The sequence below is a fragment of the Myotis yumanensis genome, unplaced genomic scaffold (genome assembly GCF_028538775.1).
Source record: "Myotis yumanensis isolate MYYU_CA2020_CCGP unplaced genomic scaffold, mMyoYum1.0.hap1 SCAF_19, whole genome shotgun sequence".
NCBI classification, from domain to species: domain Eukaryota; kingdom Metazoa; phylum Chordata; class Mammalia; order Chiroptera; family Vespertilionidae; genus Myotis; species Myotis yumanensis.
Genome location: NW_027223770.1, coordinates 14,262,395 through 14,287,969, shown reverse-complemented (window position 1 = coordinate 14,287,969; position 25,575 = coordinate 14,262,395). Strand labels below are relative to the sequence as shown.

General features: G+C 46.9%; 3 protein-coding genes across 6 annotated transcripts in view; 1 reads left to right on the top strand and 2 right to left on the bottom strand.

The window, feature by feature from the left end:
- CCDC15 (coiled-coil domain containing 15) overlaps positions 1-22,819 on the bottom strand; it is a 71,591-nt gene extending 48,772 nt beyond the window's left edge. The window contains exons 1-3 of the mRNA XM_070399721.1: positions 22,626-22,819; positions 21,267-21,346; positions 435-499 (exon numbers count right to left, since the gene is read on the bottom strand). The gene's annotated coding sequence lies outside the window, so the exon portion shown is untranslated. The remainder of the gene's footprint in view (positions 1-434; positions 500-21,266; positions 21,347-22,625) is intronic.
- Positions 7,205-18,672, top strand: HEPACAM (hepatic and glial cell adhesion molecule). 4 transcript variants are annotated; one of them, XM_070399700.1, is made up of 7 exons: positions 7,205-7,465; positions 12,348-12,689; positions 13,626-13,907; positions 14,166-14,265; positions 14,746-14,819; positions 15,120-15,187; positions 16,240-18,672. In XM_070399700.1, the coding sequence occupies exons 1-7, from the start codon at positions 7,381-7,383 to the stop codon at positions 16,534-16,536; spliced, it is 1,248 nt and encodes a 415-aa protein (XP_070255801.1). In that variant the 5' UTR covers positions 7,205-7,380; the 3' UTR covers positions 16,537-18,672. The 4 variants fall into 4 exon arrangements, with proteins under 4 accessions (XP_070255801.1, XP_070255800.1, XP_070255799.1 ...); XM_070399699.1 differs by having other exon boundaries at positions 15,117-15,187; XM_070399698.1 differs by having other exon boundaries at positions 7,208-7,465; positions 14,746-14,975.
- On the bottom strand, positions 17,823-18,600 carry HEPN1 (hepatocellular carcinoma, down-regulated 1). The gene is given in 3 exon segments (XM_070400156.1): positions 17,823-18,089; positions 18,092-18,141; positions 18,468-18,600. Coding segments are annotated over 3 exon segments (426 nt in total). The 3' UTR covers positions 17,823-17,846.
- Positions 22,820-25,575: the final 2,756 nt, after the last annotated feature.

The following is a 25,575-nucleotide window of genomic DNA, read 5'->3' as shown; positions in this document are numbered from 1 at the left end:
AAGCCTTTCATGAGTTGGGGGTATTTGTGGCTTCCCCATGATTTTTCGCTCTGTTTTTCTTTAAGCACTGAAGCTTTAGAAGAACAGGACTCCAGAAATGTTCTCTAGAATGCCCTCACTACAGCTTAAATAGGTCAGCAAACTGGATCTTTCCGTCACTTGAAAGCCAATTAATTTCTCCTCTTTGTTCCTCTGGAGAGCTGCTGAATAGGGCACGTTCAGCAGCCATGGACACAAGCCTGAGTTCCCCTCAGTTTCCGCGGGGGCTGGAATTCTATTCAGAAATCAAATATTTACTCTCAGCATAAAAGGCTTTGGTGTTTTTCAGTTTTCCAGTATGGAAACGGGAGCAGCTCCTCTGCCTTACAGAAACGCACCCAGGACCCCATGCCACCCCGCACCCGGATCACATATTTCTCCCAACAAACCCAGACCTTTTGAGACATCTTCTCTCTGCAGAATGCTCTTCCTCTGAGTGACCCCTCACAGTTACAGAAATCTGCAGGCAGCAAAACCAACATTCAGGACGAGGCTATGGGAAGGCTTTGACTCCATCTCCACTTTCTATTCGATGTTTCTCAGCAGCAAGCCAGAGCGGGGCTACCTAGGAGAACTTCAAAAAAGAAAAAGGAAAGGAAAAAATGCCCTCACGAGGGCCATTCCTCCAGGGCCACAAAAAAATAAAAACTTGTTTTGTTCCAAAGAGAGCTAGCTAATCTGTCTTTTTTGGTGGCTACTAGAACAGCAAGGCTCTGCCTCCTCAGTACAAAGCCTCACACATTCCTTGTTTCCCAGGCAATGCCACAGCTCTACAAACTCTCTGGCTGGCTTGGCCTCCTGGATCCTCTCTCTCTCTCTCAAACTTATGGTAGGGACCGCTCTAACACCGTTCACATATAGGCTTATGGAACAAAGAATCAAAAATAACTTCAGCTGTAATAGGGGGCACAAGGAGTAGAAAGGCCACCTTCCATCATGTAGCTTAGTCAGAGAGTAAAGGCTACGGGTAAAAGGTTAGACCAAGCCTGAAACACACACACACACACACACACACACACACACACACAGAAGTTAGAGGAGGGAAGGTGTGGACAAGATGCCTCCATGTGAGAATCAGCCAGCAGTCTGAGGAATTAGCTTCCCCTCTCCCCTCCGAAGCTGCCCTCGGCCTACATCTGATGGTGACTAAATAGCCCAATTCCCTGGCCCCTTGGATGGGATAACCCTGAGGCATGGTCTTCATTATCTCCCAGAGTTCCCTGAAAGGATTAAGCTGTTGCTGCCCGTGATGGTCATTTGATTGATACGTAGCCTTTATTGGTTTCCTGCCCTTCCATGTCTCATTTCCCCAATATACTGCCTGGTTTCACTAGGATCACCTTTTGAATAAACCAACTTCTTATCTCAGGGTCTGCCTCTGGAGGAACCCAAACTAAGGTACCAATATTCAAATTTCCAAAGTCCTAGGACAGGACAATCTTTGACTCCCAAATCGTGCTTTCTCAGTATATAATCTCTCTCTCTCTTTCTCTCTCTCTCTCTCTCTCTCTCTCTCTCTCTCCTGTATTAGTTTTTTCTTTTATATTTATTGTTCATCTTTAATACCGATTTAACTGGATGTCGTGTATTTTTTTAAAATATGTTTTTATTGATTTAAGAGAGGAAGAGAGAGAGAGAGAAATATCAATGATGAGGGGAAATCATTGATCGGCTGCCTCCTGCACTCCCCACACTGGGGACCGAGCCCACAACCACGGTAATGAAACCATGACCTCCTGGTTCATAGGTCAAAGCTCAACCACTGAGCCACACCAGCCAGGCTCTCCTGTATTAGTTTTCTATGCTGCATAACAAATTGCCACAAATTAAGCATCTTGAACGGACATGCATTTATTATCTTACAGTTTCTGTGGGTCAGGAGTACAGGCACAGCTTAGTGGGTCTTTTGCTCAAGGTTTCAAAAGACCTCAGTGAAGGTGTTGGCTGGTGGGCATTCCTTTCTGGAGCTTGGGGTCCTCTTTCAAGCTCACATGGTTGTTAGAAGAATTCATTTTCTTGTGATTGTGGGAGTGAGGTCCCTATTATCTTACCAGCTGTTGGCTAAGGGTTGCTCTCAGCAACTAGGCTGCCAGCCATTGCTTGCCATGTGGCCCTTTCATACCATGGCAGTTATTTTATTAACTGAACAATCTCTCTCTCTCTCCCTCTCTTTCTCTCTCTCTCTCTCTGGTCTGCTAAGTCTGGGTCTTACATCATATCACCTAATCAAGGGAGTAGCTATCCTATCATCTTAGCTATATTCGATCAGCTAGAAACAAGCACACATACTGCATTTGTGTGTATTGAACTTTTCAGAAGACGGAAGAGGAAGGGTTTTTAGTGTAGCAATGCAAGTTGTTCAGGTTTTCTTCAGCTCCCCACCAAGTTGCTCTCTCCTTCCCTCTCCCCTTCTTCATTTCTCTCCCCTAATCTTTCCCCATCACCAAAGTCCTGTTTATTTCTAATATACAGTGGTTTATCTTTTTGTTCCCTGACTACTTGTGCTTAAGGTTTTACCTTCCACTCCATATGGCATACCTATATATTTTTCTTGCTAAAGACAGTTCCCTCTGTAAGAGGGATTTGGGTATCATTTTTGGAAGATTTTTTCCATTCTGCTATGAAAAATTATTTACAATTTAGTGAAGGAGGCACAGATACGACTCAATAGCAGGAAGTGAATGAAGAAAAGGTGGGGGGGGATGCTAAATATAAAAATCCCCACTGATGTTATGCCATTAGTAAGGCCAAAACCTCTCTAGTAATGTCAGTGCCAGAACATTCTTCCTGGAGCCTGGGAACAAAGGAACAGGCCAAGTGGGTGGGGACATCCTGAAATCTAACGGTAGAGGGTGTGGAGAAAAGGGAACCCTTGTGCACTGTTGGTGGGAATGCAGACGGGTGCAGCCACTGAGGAACGCAGTACAAAGATACTTCAAAAAATTAAAAACGGAACTGCCTTATGACCCAGCACTTTCACTTCTGAGAACTTGTCCCAATAAACCTAAACCACTAATTCGAAAAAATATATGCATCCCTGTGTTCATTGCAGCATTATTTACAATAGCCAAGATTTGGAAGCAGCCTAATTGTCCATCAGTAGATGAGTGTATAAAACAGCTATAGTACATTTACACAATGGAATACTACTCAGTCATAAAAAGGAAGAAAATTTTACCCTTTGCGACAACCTGGATGGACCCGGAGAATATTATGCTAAGTGAAATAAGACAGAGAAAGACAAGTTCCATATCATTTCATTCATATGTGGAATCTAATGAACAAACTGAACTAACAAGCAAAATAGAGACAGATTCATTCATAGAGAGCAGGCAGACAACTCTTGGAGGAGGTGAAAGTATTGAGCAAAAAAGAAAAAAAAGGAAACTCATGTACACAGACAACAGTGTGGTGATTGTGTGTGTGTGGGGGGGGGGGAGTGGGTGGATGTAGAAGAGGGTATAGGGGGATAAATGGAAAATAAAATAAAATTGGTCATTATTTACATATCGTGTGTGTGTGTGTGTGTGTGTGTGTGTGTGTGTGTGTGTCAGGGCTCCATTCTGAGCTTCAGGAACACATCTGAGTGCGCAGCACAGAGGTGTGAGTTCAGCAGGCCAGGGCTGCCATGGGTGCAGGGATGAGGAGTCAGGATCCCAGAGTCCCAGAGGAGGTGCCAAATAGGAGTGTGCAACTCTGTGCAGCAGAAGGGCCAGGAGGACCGACCGGCCTGTGCTGCTCAGAAGAGGACAATGCCCTCGAAAATGCATCTGTTGAAATGCTCAGAGGAGGAAGGGGCATGGCCTTGGCTAAGCAAGGCCATTACCGCTGTCAGTCAAGCATCTGTCCACACCATTGTTTCAGCAGCCACATTATACAGAATTCAAAACCAGGCCCTGCGAGGAGACCTGTAAGAGTGGAGAGTTACCGTTTCTGCCCCAGGGAGTTTCCCAGGATAATGAGGAGATGGCAGCAGTAACCACATTTTCTGATTCAAAAGTCGGACAGGCAGACAAGTATAAATATACTTTTGAAGTTAAGAACGGTAATGTTTATAATCAGGATGTCAAAAAAAGAACACACAGCCCACATCGTCAACAATTATATGGGACAGACATCCAGGAGAAAAAAAAAAAACAAAACAACAGAACACATGGAAAGATAAAACAAGATAAGCAAGGACAGCTGAGGTCAATGTTACGTGTTATGTGTGAGAACAAGTTGGCTTGACTGTTGACTTATGTCTCTGTAACCCAATTGCCTACAGCCTATTGAATCAATGGCCCCTTCAAAGGGAATTCGTTACTTCCGGGAATTCACAAAGGGGTGTCTCGTGTCTTCACAAAGTGGTCTGTCATCGGCAGTCATTATTTGGTGCCCCCCCTGCTCTCCCTCCTCTGTCCCAGTTCCCTCTCACAGTTGTCCTTTATTCTCTCCATTTATATCTGTGAAGGACATCTATCCATGTTCTTTTTCTTGAGAAACTCCCTCAAGTTCTCGTCCATTCAATAGTCAGTAACTCTACTGAGCACCTACTATGTTTCCTGCCCTACATGAGGCAGTAGGGCTACAGAGACCAGTGAGACTCAGTCTTTCAATCGAAGAGCTCTCTACTCACTAGGAGAGAAAGTACATAGCAGACGATATGAACTTCCATTGGTCTACTCATCTTAAAAAGACCTGAAAGAGGACTGCAGAATGCCTCCTTCTACACTCAGACGTGCAAAGGAACTGTAGTACCTTTGTGCCTTTGCAACTGCTCTGATCTTCCCATGAGCTTCCCACGCCCAGGGCAGCAAAGGAAACTAAATGTTCATCCATCCTGAGAAGCTCAGTTTGACCAACCACTTTAACATTCTCTTAAGGGAGCTAAGTCTCTGCTTGGATAACTCTGGCAATTGCTTAATCAGTGATTCACTTCCTCCCCAACCCAGCTCCTGTCTAAGAAGGGTGGGGGTAGTATAGGTGAGGTGGCGCCAGTGACCTTATAGCAACAGAAGGAGACAGTGTGCATGGACTTATGTGGACTCAGGATTCCCACTGGTCTCTGATGAACTATATGTATGACTCCCACCAGGGCAGTTGGTGGCCCCAGTCATTGCCTGCATAGTGTGGCCCCTTTGCTCCAAGTCAGCCCTCTGTAGGTTCTTTACCCTCTCAGTACCTCCGGGTCTTCTCAAGGGAGCTTGTAGGCACTTTGAAGCATTTACACATTCTGCGTGGGTATAAGCCGAAAGTTCATTTCTAGGGCAGGGAAAGGGGGGATGTTGAGACTTTACATCCCTCTTCAGTCTTCCTCTGTCACATCAAAAAAATATATATATATATATATTTTTTTTTTCAGAGAGAGAGAGAGATAGAAACATCAATGATGAGAGAGAATCACCAATTGGCTACCTCCTGCATGCACCCCACTGGGAATCGATCCTGCAACCCTAGCATGTGTCCTGACGGGGAATTGAATCATGACCTCCTGGTTCATAGATCGAACGCTCATCCACTGAGCCACACCAGCTGGGCTCCTCTGTCACATTTTTCTTTCCACAGTCTTCAGGCTAAAAAAGCCAGACCTCAGACTATTTCCTGAACATCATATACTCTTTGTACCCTCAGACAATAAGCCTTAAGGCCTGGCCTTCACAGACAAAAGAGGCCATTTGTCTATAGTCCTGTAGAAGAACTCTGTTATCCAGTCCACAGGCTGTTGTTCTATGATATTTCAAGGGGGTAGATAAAAGAAATTAAAATATCCTTTTGTCCCTTGCAGACTTTGGCTTTCAAGCCTTTTGTCTTGCTACTGACTCTAAAAGACTATGTCAGATGCTGAATGTTGACTTTCTCTTTTCCATTTCATACCTGCTGAAACAACAATAACTCTTTCAGAGACAGACAGGTGCCTTGAGCTGTCTAGGGAAAAGTTAAAGACACAAAAATACAGACGGAAAAAAATCTTATTTATATAAATCAGAATGATTTTTGGAGTTCCTTTGTGAAGTTCAAAGCCAATGCTTCCCAACTCTTCTCCCCATCCTTTGACTCATTGGACTACACAATGGGTTTTTCGCTCTAGAAACTTGGTGGACTCGGGCTTTCTCCAGGATGTAAAAAGAATATTTTGAGAGGCAACTATTGCAAAACTAAGACAGTGTTAGAGATTACCAAGAGGGGAGCTGTAAACTTTGGTCTCATCATGATATAAAGATTCCTTACAGGAATGAAAGAGAAGAAGAAGGAGAAGAAGAAAGAGGAGGAGAAAGCAGAGGAGAAGTTCTTTTTTTAAAGTTTAAAATATCTTTGTAACAGAGAATTTCCTAGGCATTCTACTGTACCATATCTTCATCAATCCTCCTAACAATTCCTACAAGGAAGCTACTGTTTCCCCATTTCACAGATGTGAAATTGAGGGTTAACAAAGTTGTGAGCCAGCTTTCAAGACTGCACAGTTAGTGAGCATACATTCTACTGACAGCCCTCATGAGAATGGTGGACATAGCGATGAGGGGGCAGGGGAGCTAGAGGGACGCTCCTCCTCAAAGCCTGGAGACAAGAAAAGGCCACCAGGCTGAGAAGCTGGTGACAGAACCCCAGGATGCTGGCTGTTAGGGTGTTACCTTTGTCCTCACTCTGACATGTTGGAGAAAATTAGCTAAAGGCAGAGGAATAAACAGAGTGGCTTCTGGAAAGAGGCCCTCAGTACCTACGTGATTCTATGATAGGACAGAGAACCCCAAGTAGGACCCGACAGGTATGAAAATAATAGAATTCAGGCCGTGTTCCAATCTCCTTCCTTTGGGATGGAACAGGGGTTTCCATTTCTTCAGCAGTTCTCTGGAGTCTCTCATTCCCCAGCCTTTGAAAAGCTTCTATCCCTCCCTCTTCAAAATGTACTGGAGGTCTACCCCTGGCATACACCTGCCTTCTCAGGAACAAGGAGCATGAGGTGGAGACAGGATGGATTGGGACACAAGTCCAATTTAGGGTGTGTCCCAGTTCAGTCCCTATTGAGCCCAAATCCTCATCTCCCCCTCATAGTGGTTCTCAGCACAGACAGGGAAGAATTGATGGCCCCCCGGGACCCATTTGATTGGCACCCCCTCTGAAGATTATCTCCTAAGCAAACACCCCCTTCTAAACTGGGGATGTAGGGCTTTGAAACTAGAAAATGCCAGGTCTGAAAGAGAAGAAAGAACAAGTCCGGCAACACACAGGGCTCTGTGTATTCAGAGAGAAGTTGGCAGGATTGTGCTCGGGCAGAGAAACTCCGAGTGGTACAAAGGGACGTGCTCAGAGTGAAGAAATCATGCTAATTGTCTGCACCGAAGCTGGAGAACGCCACCCAAAATGAAGAGAGAAAGGGGAGCCCTGTCCAGAGCCTTCAGTGCCCTGCGCCTCACTCCTTTTGTCTACCTTCTTCTGATCCAGACAGGTAGGAGACCAGAAGGGTAAGAAAGCGTTTGGAGAAGGGACTGGGGCTTTCAAAGGTGAAGGAGGGGAGAGTGGAGGGCCAGCATGTCTTTAGGGTGGGAGGAGGGGAGAGCGCTCAGCTGCGTGGGAAGCATCTCAGTGAATTCAGGCATTAGTGTTGAATGTATTTCTTCATTCTGCACGGCCCCTGCCCCCTCCCCCAAAAGGCTGCATGACTTCGGAGCTCCCACGGCATTCAGGACATTAGATGAAGGGCAATGAGCCATTTTTATAGGATGACTTGTTGGTACGGGCCAGTTCGACATTCTTTGCAAGGATTATGGTGAGGCTTGGAGGGGTGGGGGAATCTTGGTTATGTGCTTCCCCAACCTCCTGCCCCCACTTCTCTGAGTGTAAAACAGCAAGAGATAGAAGAAGCTTTGGCGATAGCGAGCATCCTGATTTTGGAGAGTAACACCAAACTACCCATAACTCACCGTACACCGTAGACACCTGTCTCCTATTTCACCCCCTACCAACTATTTGGAGAATTGATCTTAATTTTAAGTATATTTGTTTATGTCCCCACACACTGTTCCAGAAAGCTTAGGAATTCACAATTTAGTTGGGCAGACAGATGCAGAGATCATTTTAATAAAACACAGAAACTGTTTTGAGTCAGATATGCAGAGGATGCCTGGGAGCAGAGAGAAGTCACCTACCCCACCAGGAAACGGGTGCTGGTGGTGCAGGGTGGGGTTGGGGGACTATCAGGGGAGGTCGCCTGGGAATGTCTGCACTAAATTTTAAAGGATCCGATAAAATAGGTAGGTGTGGGCGTGGGCATTAGAGTTGGGGAAATGAGCAAAGGTCGACGACAGCTTGAAATGGCATCCTGTGTTTAGGAGCAGCCCAGCTGTTCTCCACTGCTGGAGAGGAAAGTGTGAACAAGTTAGGCAAGAGCCTGGTGAACTACACTAAGTAAAGCAGAATAGTCTGTAAACAGTGGAGTGGAGAAAGCATTGAAAGGTTCTAATCTGGGGGCTGGGAGGGCCAGGCGTGTGTTGGGATAGCTCACTCTGTAGTCAGGCATTGGAGGGGAACTGGAGGCAAACAAGATAGGAAAGGCACCTGTATGCACTTCCTAGGGCTGCTATAGCAAAGAACCACAGACTGGATGGCCTAGAAAACAGAAATTTATTGTCTCACAGTTTTGGAGGCTAATAGTTTGAGATCAACATGTCGGCAAAACTCAGCTGATGGAGATAGAAAAGGATCCATTCTAGGCCTCTCTGCTTCTAGTAATTCCTTGGCTTATGGCAGCATAACTTCAGTATTTACATGATATTCTCCCTGTGTGTGTGTGTCTGTGTCCAAATTTCCCCTTTTTATAAGGACGAGAGTCATATTGGATTAGAGGTCCATCTTCATCTTAGCTTATTACCTCCACAATGACCCCATTGCCAAAGAAGGTGACATTCTGAGGTACTGGGATTAGGACTTCAACATATGAATTTTAGGGGACACAATTCAACCCATAAAAGGCTACTGCAGTAGTTCATGAGAGAAATAGCATGGGCTGGAATTAGAATAAAAACAGAGGGAATGTGGAATGTTGAGATAATATTTTGGAGGGAAAGTCAGGACTTAGTGATTGATAAGAAGTGAGAGGGTCCAGAGAGGGAGGTATGGGTTCTGTGTGAAACCTTAAACAAAAATTGTGGGGATATGATCATTACTGTTGTCCATGTTAAGGTTGAAATACCTACGACACATCTGTGGGAAAATGTTGAGTAGCCTAAACCTGGGGGGCAGGGAGGCCAGGGCTGACGAGAGGTATCTGGAAGCTGTCAGCCCATAGGTAAGATTTAAAACAAAGAATGGATAATAGCACTTAGGATGATAAAATAGACTGAAAATGGAACATTGAGTAACCCCAAGATTTGCAGAGGAAAAAATACCATTGGGGAGAAGGAACAGTCACAGGGACAGAGGGAGAACTAGAAGACTGTGTGTGCAGAAAGTCCAGGGAGTTGAGAGTTTTCTAGAGAACCAACATCAAATGTATCGAAGAGGTCCAGTACAATAAGTACCTAAAAAAGTCCGTCAGATATGGCATTTAAGAGGTTACTATTGGCCTACTGAGCAGAGTCTCAGTGGAAATGACAATGACTTGAGAAAATGAGATTTGGGGAATTGGGAATACAAAGTGCATATAAAATATACAAATCAGAGATGTACCTGACTCCTTCAGGCCATCATATGATAAGAAAAAAAATTACAGAAATATATTGTTAGTCAATGTGGCTGGACAAAAACAAAAGGTGGCAAAAGGTCTAAAGTGTGGGAGAATTAATAAATATAACAAAAAATTCTAAATATAAACTATGCTAATAAGATATTAGTTATGACCTATGACAGGTAAGAAATCAGTGCTGGGTCAGGCCATTGTACTGCTGTGATCTGAGAGCAATAAAGAGCTGACATTCTATAAGAAATTTCTGCCATCTTCAATAAATCAATTAGGAAAATGCCAACTTCTTTGACAAATAAATTCCAAAATTTAAGTTACTGGTGTTAACCATATAGTGGTATGATGAAGTTCCAGCTAGGCCTGGGATGAGGAAGGACTCTGCTCCATGAAGTTTTTCAGGGACAAAGATGCTGGAGCTCTGTCAACTTTGACATGTGTTTCCAATGGTCACCCTGAGATTTATCTCCATTTCTTCTAGGTAGAAAAAAATTTAAATGGGTGTGGGGGGTCCTAAACCAGCGTATAGAGGGTACCTATCACTTTCACTAGTTCATCATCTAGAACGAAGTCACCTGGCCAAACCTAACGTCAAGGGAGGCTGGAAAATATAGTTTTTAAGATTGGCACTAAAAGGGGAGCTTGGACCATGTCACCCAAGCTCCCAAAGATTTACCTTAATCCCTTGTGTTTATGGCAGCAACCACCAAGCCAGGCTCAGATAAGTAACACTCAATATTTAATGCTCTGTCCCTAATATGGATTAATAAAATTTTCCTAAATTCGTCACAGCCCAACTCATGGAACATGCAACTAAGGCTTTCCTAGAGGCCTGGACAGTATTTTACAGACATAAACACAGCATGCCACAAATCTAGATAATCTGATTTGCAAGATTTTACACTTTGGGATCTTATAACTATTCCATCCTCTAAGGACCCAAGAAGAAGAAGTCCCTTGCCTGGGTTCCATCCTTTTAGCCCTAAAATCCCCTTCACATGGTAATTGGAAACTTTTGCAAAGCAAAATTAGCACATAAAAATGAGTAGATGGTGGTGTCTTTAAAGGAAGAGGCTATTAAGGGAATCCGAGGCTATTGGCAGATACATTCTTGTGTTTTAAAGCTTGACATTGCTTGGTGTCACAGGAGGTCAAAATCCTTGATGAAGTCACCTACCTGACCCAGTGTGGCACTGTTTAAGTTGATCAGTCAATTTCCTTTTGTTCAGCCTTGGGTGGGAACAGACACTTCCTACATAATGATGCCTCAGAGACTAGAGGACAGTAATTAAGTTAATCACTTCTCAAGGTTGAATAGTCCTAGTCCCTTTTATTTCTACTGTGGATCACAATTGTTAGCCACTTCCTCGTTTCTGTGTCCTGCTTTGGCTCCTGTCCCAGTTCTCTGTGTCCCTTGAAAGTTGTGGAACCCTGAGCTTAATCCAGACTCCAGTTTTGGCAAGAATTTTGGGAAACCAGTGTTTCCTTGGCAAAATGCTCTCTTTGTCAGCTTCTGAGAAAAGCTGCTCCATTCACTTCTGAACACCCATACATACCCGTGAGACATGGCGGGAGGAAGACTCCCACCTAGAGGAGGGTAAGGCCTAGGGCAGTGGACGGCAAACTCATTAGTCAACAGAGCCAAATATCAACAGTACAACGACTGAAATTTCTTTTGAGAGCCAAATTTTTTAAACTTAAACTATATAGGTAGGTACATTGTTATTAACTTAATTAGGGTACTCCTAAGGCTTAGGAAGAGCCACACTCAAGGGGCCAAAGAGCCACATGTGGCTCGCGAGCCGCAGTTTGCCGACCACGGGCCTAGGGCAATCCATATGCTATAGCTTCTCAGTGTTTTCATCCTGGGAAACCAGGTTTAATTGGCAGAAAGAGCAGGTGGAACCCGATCTTACAAGGCCTTCTGATCCCAAACTTTTTTTTACTCATCCTAAATCCCTCCTGTAAAGGGAATACAAATTGGGCTGGAGTTTGGGTGAATTTCCAAAATCATCTACCCTATTGCAGGGCTGTTTTGCACTGGGTAGGCCTAGTAAGATGCTACATGCAGCTGGGGCAAGGGTAGGAGAGGCTCTTGGTCTAACTGGAAGGTGGCCCAGGTGTCTTCAGACCCCTAAACTTCCCCTTTAGGCCACCATCATGTGACATACTCCTTTCTTTGTGAATCTGTGTCCCCATGCTTTCTCCATCACCCAACCCCACCTCACTCTCCCAATTTGCAATCAAGACAACCTGACACATTCATTCTACGGTCTAATGACTTATAAGCTACAGAGGATAAAAGATGTTTGTCTATTTTGCTCAATGATATATCCCAAAGATACAGAACAGTGCCTGGCACATGGTAAGTGCTCAATAAATATTTCTATAAGTGGCGTGGGTGAGCTGGACTCTTCCAGAGGAAAACTACCAGAGGCAGAGGGCCAGAATGGAAGAAGAGTGAAGGGCAATGGGATGGGTGTGAGGGATGATGAAGGAGCAGAGGGGCCCAGAGCTACAGGGGGAGAAGAGAAGGCACCAGAGAGTCAGAAGGAAGGACCCCTGTGAAGGGCGCAGAATGAATGGAGAGACTTGAAGAGATCAGAGGAATTAAAGGTGATGCCGCCCTCTCCGCATGGGCCTCTGTTCACAGGGCCCCTGCAGGGCGTGAACATCACCAGCCAGGTCCGCCTGATCCATGGCACGGTGGGGAAGTCCGCACTGCTCTCCGTGCAGTACAGCAGCACCAGCAGCGACAAGCCCGTGGTGAAGTGGCAGCTGAAGCGGGACAAGCCAGTGACCGTGGTGCAGTCCATTGGCACCGAGGTCATTGGCAACCTGCGCGCTGACTATCGAGACCGCATCCGCCTCTTTGAAAATGGCTCCCTGCTTCTCAGCGACCTGCAGCTCACCGATGAGGGCACCTATGAGGTGGAGATCTCCATCACGGATGACACCTTCACCGGGGAGAAGACCATCAACCTCACTGTGGACGGTAAAGCACTCTGGCAGGGAGGGAGGTGGGCCGGGCCTGAGACTGGGGCAGGGTCTGTTAGGCCCTGGAGCACCAACACAAAAACCACTTGGGAGCTGAGAGGAAGCCAGTTGGACATTAGCAGTTAGCAGACAGGCTACAGTAAACAGGTAAAGAGTGCTTACTCTATTTCAGAAACTATTTTAAGTGCTTTGCCTAGATTGACTCTTAATGCTCACAATAATCTAGGGATAGTAAATATCGTTATCCCCATTTGCAGAAGAGGAAGCTGAGGCACAAAAAGGCTGAGTAACTTGCCTAAGTCTTGCAGCTAGTAAGTGATGGAGCCAATATTTGAACCCAGGCAGCTGGACTTAGTCTTAGGTGTGCCACACTGGGTCAGTTTAAGACATCTTAGGAAGGTATTTGAGGAAAAGGAGAGGGAAGGTCCATGAGGGTGCGGACCATGGCTGCCTGGTTCAGTATTCTACCTCCTGTGCTTAGTAGGTACTTGATAAATAGCTGATACATATGCATGCATATAAGCATAACCAATGGACATAAGACACTGGGGGGTAGGGGAGGCCAGGGGATAGTCAAGGGCGGGGGGCGGGGGGGGGGGGGAGGACACATATGTAATACCCTTTGTAATACTTTAAGCAATAAAAAATAAAAAGAAATCCTAAAAAAAAAATAGCTGATACATAAATGAGTGAATGGGGACATCTGTAATACTTTCAACAATAAAGATAAATTAAAAATAAATCAATTAATTAATAAATGAGTGAGTGAATGAATGAATGGATAGATGGATGGATGGTGGTCAAGAACTTGACTAATGATCTCTGAAGGGCCTCTCTGATCACAAACTGAGTTGTGTTGTGTTGAAGGTAGAGAGTGAGGAAGGCGGGAGGAGCTTTTGGCCCCTGGCTCACAGCGTCCCCTCCCCGGGCCCAGTGCCCATTTCGAGGCCACAGGTGTTAGTGGCTTCGACCACTGTGCTGGAGCTCAGCGAAGCCTTCACCCTGAACTGCTCCCATGAGAACGGCACCAAGCCCAGCTACACCTGGCTGAAGGATGGCAAACCCCTCCTGAATGACTCGCGAATGCTCCTGTCCTCCGACCAGAAGGTGCTCACCATCACGCGCGTGCTCATGGAGGACGACGACCTGTACAGCTGTGTGGTGGAGAACCCCATCAGCCAGGGCCGCAGCCTGCCCATCAAAATCACCGTGTACAGTGAGTCTCCCTGCCTGCCCTCCCTTCAGGGCTCAAAACCCATGAGGGGCTACAGACATCCCCCGACAGAGGGAGAGAGAGGCAGAGATGGGCCCGCTCTCCATGGAGAACAGCAACAGGTGGGAAGTGGGCCCTGGACAAGCTCTGCGGGAAGCCAGCCATGCTGCCTGGGGCTCCTTTATTCTTCCACCCACTGCAGGAAGCTCTCCGCACCACACCCGGAGTCTCTCTCACTTCTCTGCCTTTCTCTCTCCCTAGAAAGAAGCTCCCTCTACATCATCTTGTCCACAGGAGGCATCTTCCTCCTTGTGACCTTGGTGACAGTATGTGCCTGCTGGAAACCCTCCAAAAAGTCTAGGTAACTCCTCACGTTCCACACCCTGAGCATCCTAATCCTTCGAGCTCTCTTCTTTTCGAAGTCTATTTAAATGCCTTTCATCCCAGGGCCCTGCACTTCTTCCCAGGAGATCCATCTCACCACTGTGTGTACAGTGTATGGAACCACCTCCTGCGCTCACAACACCCCCTTCTCCCCCCATGACCCACACTGTTAATAATGGTTTCACTCGCAGGGCACCTTTCACGGGCTAGGCACTGTGGTTGTGGTTAGCGCCCTACCTTTTAAGTATCATTACCTGCAGTTTACAGATAAAGACACGGAGACTCAAATTGTCCACAGTCACGATGCCAGCGACAAACTTAGATTTGACTCATTCCAGCCCCTCCTCCTGTTATCAGGCCCTTTATACAGCCATCCACTCGCCCTTGTCCCCACTCCCAGACCTCCTCCTGCTCACACTCAGCAACTCTGCTCATGGGGTGCTGGGTTGATTTGCAGAAAGAAGAAGAAACTGGAAAAACAAAACTCCCTGGAATATATGGATCAGAACGATGACAGCCTGAAGCCAGAAGGTGAGCTCCCAGCGGCCCACTCACCCAACCCATCCTCACTCAGATCAGTGGGCTTCTGGGAAAAGGCAGAACTGGGCCTCAAGGAAGCCGGCTCTGCAGGGCCCCTTCCTCCACCAACTGCCCGAAGACTGCAGAGCAGGGAGAGGTGCGGCCAAGGTAGGACCCCACGCGTGGCTGATCCTTTGGTGGAGGTTGTGGCGGGACCTTGACTGGCCACTTGGGGCGCAGAACGTAGGTGCTGGCTGGTGGGGAGGGTTCTGGGTCGGGGCCAGCCACCCCATTCTTTGCCCTGTGCAGCAGACACCCTCCCCCGAAGTGGAGAGCAGGAGAGGAAGAACCCCATGGCGCTCTATGTTCTGAAGGACAAGGTGAGCAGCTGTGGACTGGGTGCCTCACAAACACCAATGAGCCCCTGCCACGTCCTGGTGCTAGATGTGCATATCCCTTTCTAGTACGCAGAATGACCTGAGAAACAGATGTGTCGTCCCCATTTTACAGGTTAGGAAAATAAGGCCGATGAAGGTGAAGGGACTTGCCCAGGATCAACCAAGAAAATAAGGAGCAGGTCTAGGCCAGTGGTCGGCAAACCACGGCTCGCCAGCCACATGCGGCTCTTTGGCCCCTTGAGTGTGGCTCTTCCACAAAATACCACGTGCGGGCACGCACGTACAGTGCGAAGTTGACTTAAAACTTTAAAGTTTATTAAGTTAATTTTAGGGAACGTTGTGGAGTGAAAGAAGATGTAGTGTCGAGGATGGAGAAAGGTATGTTGAGATGGTTTGGACATATAGAGAGGATGCACGAAAGGAGATAGACGAAACAAGTACACAAGACGAGTGTGGATGGGAGAGTTGGAAGGGGTCGACCTCAGCGAACGTACCTCAATCAGATTGAGGACGTTTTTAGCAAAGGCCAGCTTAGGAGTATCCTAATTAAGTTAATAACAATGTACCTACCTATATAGTTTAAGTTTAAAAAATTTGGCTCTCAAAAGAAATTTCAATCGTTGTACTGTTGATATTTGGCTCTGTTGACTAATGAGTTTGCCCACCACTGGCCTAGGCCTTTAGTTCAGGTCTTTGAACATCAGCTCGGGTCATTTCCCCTCTGTTCCACTAACGCTGCCCCGGGTTATCCTAGACAGGTGGAGAGAGGGCAATAAGGAACAAAGCACTCAAGTTAATGCATTTCACTATTTACCGAGCACCTGTTATCTGCCTGGCACCATGCTAAGTGTCTTGTATTGGGGGGATTGGGGGGGTGAGGGGGCGGGGAACCAGACCTCCGTCTGCCCTCTTCCCAGAGGTGGGAGTGAGGAGGGAACTATCTCCTTCACTTAGGTTTGCCCAGCGCCCCTTGAACACCAGTCGCGCCCCTAAACCGGGCCGCTGTCCGCTGACCCCGGCGCGTGTCCTTGCAGGACGCCCAGGAGCCCGAGGAGGAGCCTGCTCCGGAGCCCCGCGCAACGGAGCCCGGCCCGCCCGGCCCGCCCGGCTACTCGGTGTCGCCGGCTGTTCCTGGCCGCTCGCCCGGGCTGCCCGTGCGCTCTGCCCGCCGGTACCCGCGCTCTCCCGCGCCCTCCCCCGCTCCCGGTCGGACGCACACGTCTCCATCCCGGGCCCCCGGCTCGCCTGGTCGCTCGAGCATACTGCGGACTGCGGGCTCGCGCTTGATTCGCGAGCCGGAGGAGGCCCCCCCGGTGGGGATCAGCGCCTGAGCCGCCCGGGACCCGCCTTCCCTCCGGAAAGCCCGCACGCGCTGCGGCCGGCCGGGGAGGTGGGGAGGCCCGAGAGGCCAGAAAGCGGGGCGAAGGGAGGTCCCTGCAGGAGCGCACGGCGCACGGGTCTCGCCAGAGGACGTGGATGAGCTTGAGCAGATGGAGGAGGCAGCGGGAGCCGGAGATTCAGGGGTGGAACCGGGTCGCGTTTGCTTCTGGTTCGCTGGCAGTGTTCTCGGTGGATAAGGGTTGTGCCCCCTAAGGCTATTATATAGATTATTACATTCCTGGCCCAGTCCTCCAAGGGTCTTATGGAAACTAACATCAGTAACCTATCCCGCGCCCTTGCCACCCGCCTCCCTTCCCGCTGAAGGAACGCCTGGTTCCTGGCACTTTTGGGGCAAGCCCAGGTTACAGAGGCCTTTTGCTCAAAATGCACAACTGTCTAAAGCAGCGGTTCTCAACCTGTGGGTCGAGACCCCGTTGGGGGTCGAACGACCCTTTCACAGGGGTCGCCCAAGACCATCAGAAAACACATATATAATTACATATTGTTTTTGAGATTAATCACTGTGCTTTCATTATGTTTAATTTGTAACAATGAAGAGACATCCTGCATATCAGATATTTACATGACGATTCATAACAGTAGCAAAATTACAGTTATGAAGTAGCAACGAAAATAATTTTATGGTTGGGGGTCACCACAACATGAGGAACTGTGTTAAAGGGTCGCGGCATTAGGAAGGTTGAGAACCACTGGTCTAAAGGCAGGGGAAGTCAGATGCCGGTGACTGTGTGCACAGGGCACTGTTCTGAACATCCGGAAATCATTGTGAAGGCAGCGCCTCTGGGCACCTGGTACCTGGGTACCCACCAGTTAATGCGGGAGGAGCTCAAGCGCGTTCTTTTGCCCCCAGACCTGGGCCCTAGCGAGAACAAAGGATTCAAGCCCCGCCTTGGCCTCCTCCCAAAGCCTCCGTCAGAGAGAGGCATGCTAAGCGTTCCTTCTGTCTCTATTCCCAGAGAGAGGGATTCTCACTCACTCCCCTAGCCCAGAAAGCTAGATCACGTGAAGAACTGTTTTTAACCTTCTCACCTGTGCCTTCTGCCTGGCTTCCTTACACAACAAGCCTTTCAAACAATCATAACCCCCCTGAAAGGCTGTGGGCTCCCTCCAGCTGTGAGAGAATAAGGTTTGACTTTCCAGAGAAATGAAGTGGGGGGAGGAGGCTCATTGCTCCCCAGCATGTCAGGGAGACGTGATCCAACCCTTGGCTCCCGCCTCTACCTGCCCTGCTCCCAGATACTCAGATCCTAAGAGACTGGAGAAGGGCAGACTCCCTAACCACACAGCATCTGAATACAGGGAGGTAGGGCCACTGTGTAGCCAGGCCAGGCCCATGCCCCAGCCTATGGGCCAGTTTGTAGGAGAGACAATAATCTACTGTGTGAGGAGAGAGGGCAATTGAAAAGCTGGAAGAGGAGACCTTCTGTGTCTTCTGACCTCTGTTTCCTGATGCCTCTAGGGGTCCTTGCACCCCAGGCCCCTCCTCGACCTCCTAAGCTCCAGTTCTGACTCTCCACCATCCCACAGAGCAATTCCTAAGGCCCCTGTCTCCACGCTTCACCCTGGGGCAAGTTTTGTCCCAGCCCCAAGGGCAAAAGCATCTCTAGTTGGCCCCTCCCCCTCTGCCTGCCAGCGTGCCTGTGGCTCCTTTGAGCCTGCATGCTTTTGCAGCTCCCCTTAGTTGTCCAGAACTGCTCCCCTAACCTTCCCAGGTGCCCCATCCAGAGATAATAGGTGCAGGGTAAGTTGCTCAGGCAGGTGTGAGATGCAGGACTCAGAGAAGGGGAAGATGCTGGTCAGCCTTGACAGGCAGGGGTGAAGGTTAGGGTGGGATGAGATGGGAGTCTGCTGTATTCCGTACCCTGATGCTGAATCCCTGAGGGCCCAGGCCCAGCTTCCCTGGCTGAAGCCAAATTTACCTTGCGTGGGGTTGGGGAGGTTGGGGGAGTGAGGAACTGGATTTTGTTTCTCTTGTATTTTGTTTGGATCTTCATCTTTGTATCACTAGCATCTAGCAACGTGCCTAGCACATACTGGGTGCTCAATAAACTTTTGATGAAATGAAATGACAACTTTCTTCCACTTAAGCAAGGAGAACAAAACAAACTTAAAAACATCAGTCATTTCCCTTTTTCCTTCTCATCTTCCTTCACCATCCTTCATCCTCTTTGAAAACCCCAAATTGTCCATTCCAAAATCATTCACCCACACTCATCCATTCAGGTATTCTTTCATTGATTCATAAACACTTGTTACTCTACCATGGTCCAGGCCCTGTGATCGACACTGAGGAAACAGCATTGTTAGGTTTGCTGAAGGAGGGATGCACAAGGCCAAAGTGGTCAGGGATTAGAAATTTATTTGGTCATCTGGATACCAGAGGAGCTAACCCCGAAATGGCACCAGCACCCAGGGGCAGGGAGTCAGAGATTTATTTTTTAAATATATGTTTTATTGATTGATTTTTTACAGAGAGGAAAGGAGAGAAATAGAGAATTAGAAACATCGATGAGAGAGAAACCATCGATCAGCTGCCTTCTGCACACCCCCTACTGGGAATGTGTGCGCAACCAAGGTACATGCCCTTGACCGGAATCGAACCTGGGACCCTTCAGTCTGGTGCTCTGCGAGCATATAGGAGTGTTCTTTAACCCAGATTAAAGTATCTTGGAGGAGAATAGGCCTGAATTTCATGTTAGGAAGATTAGTTCATCAGGTGGAGGAGAAGGAAAAAAGGATGAAAGAACACATATTGGAGGCAGAAGGAGCAGCATGTATGAAATCTTGGCAACGTAACATGAATCCAGACTACTTAGTCCCCATAAAATGTGAATTGCCCAGGGATAAATATTTACATAGCCCTGTAATGGAAACTAGACTTGGACAAGTGACAAGGTGGGGGAGCTGAACCTGAGACGCCCGTATTAAGTTGGTGTCCTGGGAAGGGCCTCCAGTTGGTAGTATCCCAGGCTTCAACAATAAAAATTAGCCTTGGCTGGTGTTGCGCAGTAGGTTGGGCGTCATCCTGGTTGGGGGCTCAATACCTGGTGGGGCACATGCAAGGCAGCCAATCTGTTTCTCTCTCACATCGATGTTTCTCTCCCTCTCCCTTTCTAAAAATCAATTTTAAAAATATTTTAAAAACACGCATAAAATAAAATTGCAAAGCCTCTCTAGAGACAAGCACCTCCTAAAATTGTCAGAGATTAAGACCAACCAAAGATGAATTACAATGAAAGGTCATAAACACAGATGGAAACAAATCACCATGAAGGAGAGTCTGCAGATTCAAAAGCAATAGATTTAGACGCCCAGGAGGGGGCGTGCAAGAGGCAGCTGATCGATGTTTTTTCTCATCGATTTTTCGAACTCTCTATCCTTCTCCCTTCCTCTCTGTAAAAAAATCAATTATATATATATATATATATATATATATATATATATATATATATATATAATAACTGTTAGCCTAGAATACTTAGCAAAGCAAACTTCCATATCAGAGGGCAAAAGAAGGATATTATCAGAAAAACAAAAACTACAGTTTACCATCAACACTAAAAAAAACTCCTAAAAATATTTTAGGAAGAGGGAAAATTATTCCAAAAGAAATATTTAAGGTACAAGAAAGAATGGTAAGCAAAGAGATGAGTACAAAGAGAAAGGCAAATCTGAACAGTCCTTTATAAAATGATAATAATATCTAATCTGTGGTTCCCAAAATTCAGACAAATAAAATACAGGGAAATAATAGCAGGTAAATTGAAAGGGAGGTATCAGAATGAAACTACTCCAGGGTCCTTGAATTCTTTGGGAAGAAAAAGGTGGTCAAGATAGTAACTATAGAGGCTGCATGACAGCAGCTGAAGGGTGGAGGAGGTGGTATAGCTGTCTTGTCCTCTCCATGAGGTCACAGCTGGTGCTGATGTTCGGCGTTCAGGAAGGTATTCATTTAGTGAAACCACAGCAGTGGCACGCACTGCCAGTCACAGACCAAGTTTCCCGCCGCACTGGAGAACCAGATTAAAATGTCCACACTACCTAAAGAAATCTATAGATTCAATGCAATCACTATCAAAATACCGATGTCATTTTTCACAGAACCAGAACAAATAATCCTAAAATTTATATAGGACTGCAAAAGACCCAAATAGCCACAGCAATTGAGAAAGAAGAATAAAGTTGAAGGTATCACACTACCTCATCTCAAACTATGCTACAAGGCTATAGTAATCAAAACAGCATGGTACTGGCATAAAAAACAGACACATAGATCAATGGAACAGAATAGAGAGCCCAGAAATAAGCCCATGCCATGACAAAGGAGGCAAGAATATATAATGGGGTTAAAACAGTCTATTCAATAAATGGTGTTGGGAAAACTGAACAGATATATGCAAAAAATGAAACAACCACTTTTTTACACCATATACAAGAATAAACTCAAAATAGATGAAAGACTTAAATGTAAAACCTGAAATCATAAAACTACTAGAAGAAAACATAGGCAGAAAACTCTGACGCTTCTCTTAGCAATATTTTTCCTGATATATCTCCCCGGGCAAGGGAAACAAAAGACAAAATAAACAAATGGTACCGCGTCAACTAAAACATTTTTGCACAGCAAAGGAACCATCAACAAAACTAAAAGATAACTTACTGAATGGAAGAAGATATTTGCCAACGATACATCTGATAAGGGGTTTATATCCAAAACTTATGAAGAACTCAATTCAGCACCTAAAACAACAAAATTTTCCAATTTAAAAATGAGCAGAAAACCTGAATAGATATTTCTCCAAAGAGGACATACAGATGACCAACAGCCATATGAAAAGATACTCAATGTCACCAACCATCAGAGAAATGTAAATTCAAACCACAGTGAGATATCACCTCACACATGTCAGAATGGCTGTCTTCACTAAATCAATAAACAACAAGTGTTGGTGAGGATGTGGAAAAAGGAAACCCTTGGGCATTGTCGGTGGGATTGTAAATTGGTGCAGCTTCTATGGAAAACAGTATGGAGGTTCCTAAAAATATTAAAAACAGAAGTACCTGATGACCCAGCAATTCCACGTCTGGGTATTTATCCAAAAAAATCCAACTAATTTTTACACTAATTCAAAAAGAAATATGCATTCATTCATATGTTCATTGCAGCAACATTTACAATAGCTAAGACATAAGACTAACATAAATGTTCATTAATAGACAATTGGATAAAGATGTGGTACCTATATAGTATGAAATATTACTCAGTCATAAAAAAGAACAAAACCTTACCATTTGCAACGACATAGATGGACCTAAAAGGTATTATGCTAAGTGAAATGAGTCATACAGAGAAAGACAAATATCATATGATTTCACATATATATGGAATCTAGAAAACTAAATAAATGAACAAATAAAACAGAAACAGACTCATAGATGCAGAGAACAAACTGATGGTTGCCAGATGAGAGGAGGCTGGGGGACTGGTTGAAAAAGTGAAGGGATTAAGAAGTACAAATTGTGAGTTACAAAATAGTCATGAGCTGTAAAGTAAGGCACAGGGAATATAGCCAATAATGGAATAACTATGGATGGTGCTGGGTGGGTACTAGACGTATCAGGGGGATCACTTTGTAAGTTACATCAATGTCTAACCAGTGTCCTGCACACTTGAATCTAATAATATTGAGTGCCAACTATCATTTTTTAAAATGAATAAAATAAACTGAGAAGTAATTGAAGAAAAAAAAAAAGCCACAAAGAGTCCCTAGGGGTGGTTGAGGCTCACTGAGGTTGGTCAGGGAGGAGCTGTGCCGTTCCCAGAACACCCAAGGGATAATTAGCGCATAGCTAGTGTTCTCAAAGCACGTCCACATGCCCTACCCATAAACCTCATACCGACATATCCTGACGAAGGAAGTGGGGCTCGGAGAGGTTATGTGACATTCAAAGTCTCTCTGCCAGTGGAACCAGGATCTCCACATAGTGTAACTGCCTTCAGTCCTACCCGAATCCTTACCTTTTACCCCATTCGCTTGGCCAGCAGGCATCCCCCACTGCATCTTCAGAGAACATGAAATAGGAAGCCAGAGAAGCCAGGAACGAGAGGTGGGCATTTTTCCTCCTGAGGGTCCTTTAGAAGGGCACTCAATCCCTGCCCTTTCTCTCCCCTCTTGCAGGCAACTACGAGACACCCACAAGCCTCAACACTTTAAAACCAGAGGGCAAAGGAAGGTACTTTCTAAATTGGCCACTGGGTCTGCAGATCACCAGGGCAAGGAGCAGAACTTCCTTAAAACTGAAGGCACCTCCCACTGACAGAATCCGTTTGACTCATGCAGCCAACTCTTCCTTCGTGTGTGGGAATGAGACAGCCGGGATGCTGATGGGCCAGGTTGCCGGAAGTGAGCACTGTGGTCTCTGGGAGCCATCTAGAGCCACCTTACTGTTGGGAACTCCCCTTGGGCAACCACTCCATGGATCCCTGAGTGTCCCTGATGCTTAGACCAAGTAAGGGGAAGGACCTTAATGGCCTAGAGCAGTGGTTCTCAACCTTCTGGCCCTTTAAATACAGTTCCTCATGTTGTGACCCAACCATAAAATTATGTTCGTTGCTACTTCATAACTGTAATGTTGCTACTGTTATGAATCGTGATGTAAATATCTGATATGCAGGATGGTCTTAGGCGACCCCTGTGAAAGGGTCGTTCGACCGCCAAAGGGGTCGAGACCCACAGGTTGAGAACCACTGGCCTACAGGAACAGCTCAGAGTAATTGGCCCCTTCTATCCCCATCGGTTCTTAGCACTTGGCCCTCCAGAGTCTGGGAATAGAGGGAATGGAATGGAATGGAATGGAATGGAATGGAATGGAATGGAATGGGGGTGATCTCCAGGGATGAGGCACATGGCTGTGGGGCAGGGGCCATCCCTCAGGCTGCCGTAGCCTCTGAGGCTCTGTTCCTGCCGTCCAGCACTGGCACCTCTCTGCAATGTGCCACCTGTCCATTCTCACTCAGCTGAGGACAGGGCTAGTCATGAATCCGAATTCCTTTGGGACTTGCCATCTTTCCCCCTGAGGGGGTTTTATACCATCTTACTAGATTGTACACATTTGAGATAAATCCAGTTGGCATTCAATCCTTAGCAGAGAACTTGGTTAATCTCCCCAAGTCCAGTGTGCAAGCAGGAGAGGCTACCAAAGGACTGCTGACAGCAACATTCTTGGGGAGCCAGCAGTCAGGGGGCCAGACAGGCATCAGAGCTCTGTCTCTGGGAAATCTCAGGCTGGCAGGGTGTGCAGTAAATCCATCTGCCTCAGCACATCCTTCTTGTCACCCTTGGATGACTGCAGTGCCCACATGAATACCCCTTTATCCCTCTGGCTCCACGGGTCCTTGACCCAGTAAACTGCATTACTCCGCCTGGCACACATGCCGTGGACTTGACCACTGCCCGTAGCTCCTCCAGTTCTGAAATACCAAGCTCTCCTCTGGTCCCAGTCCCTAACCTTCCAGCTCTGTCACTCAATTACTTTCATTGTCTATTCTCCACCCCTTGGAAGCGCTCAGGTTGTAAAAACCACTGTGTTCTCTTGTTCTAATTGTCTCAATCAGTCTTGGTCTGCATTTGAAGGGGAAGAGGAGTTGCGAAAGAGGCCTTCCCTCCTCTTTATTTTTTTATTGATTTCAGAGAGGGAGGGAGAGGGAGAGGGAGAGAGAGAAACATCCATGATGAGAGAGAATCAATCAGCTGCCTCCTACACATCCCACACTGGGAATTGAGCCTGTGCTCTGACTGGGAATCAGACCGTGACCTCCCGGTTCATAGGTTGACGCTCCACCACTGAGCCACGCCAGCCACCAGCCGGGCCTTCACTCCTCTTCATAGGCTGTTAGGGCTGCGGCTGTGGCTGGTACCTTGCCAGGATGGGAAGGGGAGGAAGCGAGGGAGTAGCTGGGTTAGGGGCCTCACGGAGGAGCTGGCCAGGAACTACTGGAAACAAAGGCTGGACAGTCTTCCGTTGAGCCCCCAGAGCCCGGCCTTGGCGGCCTTGGCTTTCCGGGAACAGCTCCAGGAAATGGCTGACATTCCAGATTTGGAAGGAAGAAACCTGTAAACAGGAGGTGGGCTCTGAGAGGGGAATGCAGCCTCTCTCCAGGGAGGGGGGTAGAGAGCAGCAGGCTCAGAAGCTATAGGCCTGTCTGCAGCAGACACAGGTTTCAAGGCTGGAAAGACTCTTAAATATCAGACTCAAGCCACCATCCCCGGGCCTGAAGTATCCCAGCCGAGGATGCTTGAATAGTTTCCGTGATGGGGTATGCATCAAAATAACAGTATTGGTTAAACTTACTGAGCACTGATAATGCATTAGGTTACCGGACTAAGTGATTTATCTTTTATCTCGTCTCATTCTTGCTCATCCCCCAAGGTACGCACTACTGTTATTATCCCCACTTACAGATGAGTGACGTGCAGGGGTTAAGGAACGTGCCCACGGTCTCCCAGCTTATTTCCTCTGTCTCTGAGCTGAATAGGAACACACGGTGGGCATCTCCAGCTTGTCCCAGAGCCTCTGAAGCCTTCCTGTCTTCTGTCCCACCCAGCCCCCTGCTCCATCAATCCTTGGGGAATGGACCGAGGAGTGACCGCTCCACTTGACTTAGTTTCCTCTGGCTTTCCGGTCCACTCTAGCAAGGGTCACTTGAAAGCAAAGGATTAAGGATGGGGACTCATTAAATACAGGCTTAGGGTTAAAGGGTCAAAGCTGTGGTTAGAGTTATGGTTAGTGTGAGGATTGCCTTTAAGAAATCCCAGACTAGCCCTGGCCAATTTGGCTCAGTGGACAGAGCGTCAGCCTGCGGACTAAAGGGTCCTGGGTTCGATTCCGGTCAAGGACATGTACCTCGGTTGCAGGCTTTATCCCCAGTAGGGAGCGTGCTGGAGGCAGCCGATCAATGATTCTCTGTC

Bases quoted from the DNA above. Each gene is read 5' to 3' on its own strand.
- HEPACAM (XM_070399696.1), top strand. From the start codon at position 7,381: ATGAAGAGAGAAAGGGGAGCCCTGTCCAGAGCCTTCAGTGCCCTGCGC. The intron at 13,908-14,165 runs GTGAGTCTCCCT...CTCTCTCCCTAG, and splicing joins CATCAAAATCACCGTGTACA to AAAGAAGCTCCCTCTACATC. The intron at 14,976-15,116 runs GTAGGACCCCAC...TGCCCTGTGCAG, and splicing joins CAGGGAGAGGTGCGGCCAAG to CAGACACCCTCCCCCGAAGT.